Genomic DNA, 5,000 nt, shown 5'->3' with positions numbered 1-5,000 from the left:
TTTGTTAGGTAAGAAAATGTTTTAAACCAGTTATTTTACATAATTCCTGCCACTATATAATTTATGAGCATTAAAATGAGCTCCTATGTCGTCTTTCCCTATTTTCTGCAGGAACGAAGCCAAACACTACAGCCAAATGATGGCAGACAAACTGAATGAAACAGCCTGTCCAGGGGAATGTGCCCTATGGTGAGTGAGTTAGAGGTACCGGGCAATAATTATTATTCAAATAATGTTGATGAATAAATAATACATTACCATCCATCCATCCACTCCTGAATAACCTGACTCGGTTGAAATTGGATATAATTTTATAATAGTAGTTTGTTCTGACCTTTTTGCCGTGAAAGCGCCATGTTTTTATTTTCTAGCTAGGACAGTGTGTCACATCAAGGTGGTTGCAAACTGACGTTTTGTTTGCTGCATTTTGCGGATGTGAAAGTAGTACTATCACTAGCTGTCAAGGAGCTTTGCACACTGCTGTGTTTTTCCAATTAGGTCTTTGCAGACTGGTGCGTTTTTCGGAAAACGTTTGGAAAGAAAACGGCACACCCAAAATTCGCTCCGATATTCGGGTCCCAAAAGGAAGCAATGTGCAGGGACCTCCACCCTAAAAAATAAATAAATAAAAATAAATAAACTTGGACAAAATATTCGGCAAACGTGATTGACATAAAGTGCGGTCGATTTTCACGTCCTCAGAAATTCGTCCGAAAAAAAGGACCGGTGCATGTGCAAACACCTTACGTTTTATGAAATCACATCAAATTACCATAAAATATTACCTAGAGATTTAGATTGGCCCTAAAAGATAACAACCTGTATTGTATTTGTTATATTTCAGCCGGTTGTAATGATCTAGTAATGACCCAGACTCTCCTCAGTCAGAGTTCAGAGTTTGAGTGAATGTAGAATTATGTACAGGATGTATGTTGCATATTACAGATGTCAGAGGACGTCATTTTTAAAAGGACCAGTTCACCACCTGAAACATGGCGAGTATGAATACTAAATCATAATATTACACACTGCATGCAGGAGCCTTGAATTCATGGAGTATGAATAATACTAGAAATAATAATTTGATGACCAGACTAGTATAGGAGACATCATCATGTTTGACTGCCGGTCTCAGGAATGAGGCAACAGCTAAAACTCTCTTTTGACACGGACATACATTAGTGGACACTATATATTGCCAGAAACACACACAGAGTTTTCCCTGAATGACCATAACAGGTCTGTTTCGATTGATCGATTAGTTTATTGAAAAATAATTTTAAAAGGATACAAACACAAGAAAGCTTGCAGGCTTGTTTCTACAGTATTGTGGTCCTTTTGGGGAATAATACAAAACTAAAATACTGTAACCAACTCTGAGAGTGTACAAATGGACCCTTACAGGTCTGTAACTCTGAGAGTGTATAAATGGAACCAAATGGACCCTTACATGTCTGTAACTCTGAGTATACAAATGGAACCAAATGGACTATTACAAGGCCTGTAGCTCCGAGAGTGAACAAATGGAACCAAATGGATCCTTACAGGTCTGTAACTCTGAGTGTACAAATGGAACCAAATGGACCCTGCAGGTCTGTAACCCGCATTTGGTTCCATTTGTACACTCTCAGAGTTACAACTACTAGTACTAGTTGGACTCCTAATGTGCCATACGTCTCGTAGTAAATCAGTGTCATACATACAGTATTGTGAAGAAAACCTATGAGCCAAATAAGAACATTATAATGGTGTGTAAAACAACAAATCTATGATTTGCCACGGAAAAGGCAAAGCCTTGCCACGAACACGGACACATTTTGTCCGTGTACGCACATAATTGATGACATATTGTGACCCCCTGATAATCTCTCACACCAATGCATTGGTGTGAGAGATTATCAGGGGGTCACAATTATATTAGCATATTATATTAGAATATTTAAACGAGTGATTCAACTATAATATTATATTATATTATATATTATATTATGATATTTAAACCACTTCCTAAACTTTTTATTTCCAGACACAAAAGAGAAACAAGTTTGCCTGGGACCCACGCTAGTGAAAATAGCAGAGCTGCAAGCTCACAACGCATCAGATCTGAAAGCTCACTAGTTCACTAGTATTAAAACATTTGTTTTTTTAATTTAGCACATTTCTTTGATTTTTTTTATTTGTATTATTTCATTCATGAAATTATTTTTAGAAATATGATTGAATTTGTGGCAACTCATGACATTTTTTTTTTCATGGAAAACTCGCGACCCACGGAAAATGTAATCTAAACTATAACATTACCGTAATAAAACATTCATCATGATAGATGAATTGTTATTTATTTTAGTTAGATAGGAATACCATATACTCTTCTACCATGTATTCTACCATATACAGTACTCTTCATATACTGTATATAAGTATATGGTAGAATATATGTATATAGGATTGTAGGATGTTATATACAGGTATTAGTTAGACTAAGAAATGTGTAAATTATGGTAGAATATATGTAGGCTTGTAGGATGTATGTCTTGTTTAGAATGCTGCTACCACATTTCCTCTGCCTTCGTGCAAATTGGTGTCCTGCACCTCGAATCACCTCGGATCCTTATGTATCTATATGCACAGCACACAGCGGCTGATATGCTCACGCACTTTGTACACACACACACACACACACACACACACACACACACACACACACACACACACACACACACACACACACACACACACACACACACACACACACACACACACACACACACACACACACACATTTACACATATGTGTAAATCAATGTTGTGCTTGTACGGTTGTACAGCCTGTAAATAAGAGAAACCCAAAAAACCCAGAAACAAGCTTCTAAATTATCTGAGATCCTTAACTTTCTTCTTTCCTTCTTGCCCTGTATTGTATGGCATTCAATTATAGTATATATGTATTATATAGCATTCTATTATGGTATATACTCATAGCATTCTATTATAGTATATACTCATAGCATTCTATTATAGTATATAGTATATACTCATAGTTGAATTGTACAGATAGTCCACTGTTAGACAGATGATAGGTTATAAGCTTACGTATGATTCTTGGTGACAATTTCTATGTATTTTCATGTGTTGTTCTGCATGCTTACTGTAAATCGCTCTGGATTAAGACCGTGCCTAAATTGTAAAAAAAAAAAGAAAGAGATTAGACGTTTGCCCGGGACCCATCAAAATGGGTAATGCCCTACCAACAGCCATTAAGACATGTGAATCCCTTGACTCCTTCAAAACCGCTCTCAAAGGGCACCTACGGACGGCTGCAATTCAAAACTGGCCCCTTTTTTATAGAAGTGTATATTTGTAGTCTGTACGTCTCTAAATGTTCTGATGAATTGAACGTGGTGGACCCTGTTGAAAACAAGTGTAATGCTTTATTATGGTGTCGTCCACACACAGTAACAGTTTTTGTATTCCAATCAATCAAGAATCAAACCAAACAACAGATCTACAACGTGTCGCTTTCACCTCGCTAATTTTAGATTGATTATTTTAACTACTTCTTAATTATTGTTTTTTTTTATTCATGTGATTTTTTAGACAATTATTTTTTAATTATACATTTTAAATAAAAAGAACATCTTTTAAAATCATTACAATGTCCTGGTGTAAAATAAAATATATAACGTAGAAAATAAAATAAGGTGTATACATGTATTTGGACAATCACAATCTGTTGGAATTATTTTCTGTAGATGTGATTTCATGATTAATCTTAATGTTGATTTGGCACACTGACGATCAAGAAAATAAAATAAAAACATGCTGGCACTTCATGTCAAGAAGGTTGCCGAGCCCTGAAAACCTGTCCATTATTAAATGTAAATGTCAGTAAACTAAACTTTATAATTACCCCAATAATCAGGTTGTGTCTCAGAGTGTTTTGCCACCGTATTGTATCTGTAGTAATGAACTATACTACTAATAATATAATATTCTAATAATGAATTACCTTAATGAAGCAGTCGTTGAAGGAGAGGTTGTGTCGTAGAGAGTTCTGCCACCGTATTGTATCTGTAGTAATGAACTATACTACTAATAATATAATATTCTAATAATGAATTACCTTAATGAAGCAGTCGTTGAAGGAGAGGTTGTGTCGTAGAGAGTTCTGCCACCGTATTGTATCTGTAGTAATGAACTATACTACTAATAATATAATATTCGAATAATTAATTACCTTAATGAAGCAGTCGTTGAAGGAGAGGTTGTGTCGTAGAGAGTTCTGCCACCTCTGCGTGTTGTCTCTGTAATAAGGGAAGCGGTCCATGATGAACTTGTAGATGTCGGAGAGGGGTAACATCTTCTCCGGACAGCTCTGGATGGCCATGGCGGTCAGACTGATGTAGCTGTACGGAGGCTTCTGGTCCGAGTAGGTGTTCCTGCCCGGCCGCGGCATCTTTACTGGTCACTACTGGTCACTGATGACTACAACAGTAATAACTACTTCTGTTCAGAGTGCATGTTTCTGCCAGGCCGAGTAACTATAGGCAACTACTGGACAATTATAGTAACTACTGGTACAACGAGTAGGTGTTCCTGCCCGGGCGAGGCATCTTTACTGGTCAATTCTGCTTTATACTGGTCACTACTGGTCACTACAACTTTATACTGGTCACTGCTGCTTTATACTGGTCACTACTGGTCACTACTGCTTTATACTGGTCACTACTGCTTTATACTGGTCACTGCTGCTTTATACTGGTCACTACTGCTTTATACTGGCCACTACTGGTCACTACTGCTTTATACTGGTCACTGCTGCTTTATACTGGTCACTACTGGTCACTACTGCTTTATACTGGTCACTACTGCTTTATACTGGTCACTGCTGCTTTATACTGGTCACTACTGGTCACTAAAATAACTACTGAGGCTTCTGGTCAGAGTAGGTGTTCCTGTCTGGCCTCTACTCACTATACTGCCTCATTATAGTCACTATA

General features: G+C 37.1%; 1 protein-coding gene across 1 annotated transcript in view; it reads right to left on the bottom strand.

Annotated features, from left to right (window-relative positions):
- LOC306919827 (forkhead box protein B1-like) overlaps positions 1-4,456 on the bottom strand; it is a gene marked incomplete at both ends in the record, with an annotated part of 8,003 nt that extends 3,547 nt beyond the window's left edge. The window contains one exon of the mRNA XM_079496377.1: positions 4,238-4,456. Coding sequence (XP_079352503.1) covers positions 4,238-4,456 — 219 coding nt within the window. The remainder of the gene's footprint in view (positions 1-4,237) is intronic.
- Between the last annotated feature and the right edge of the window lie 544 nt (positions 4,457-5,000).

This window comes from Electrona antarctica (genome assembly GCF_951216825.1).
Source record: "Electrona antarctica genome assembly, chromosome: 3".
In the NCBI taxonomy this organism is placed as follows: domain Eukaryota; kingdom Metazoa; phylum Chordata; class Actinopteri; order Myctophiformes; family Myctophidae; genus Electrona; species Electrona antarctica.
The sequence above is the reverse complement of the archived record's forward strand: the minus strand, read 5'-3'. Positions and strand labels throughout refer to the sequence as shown.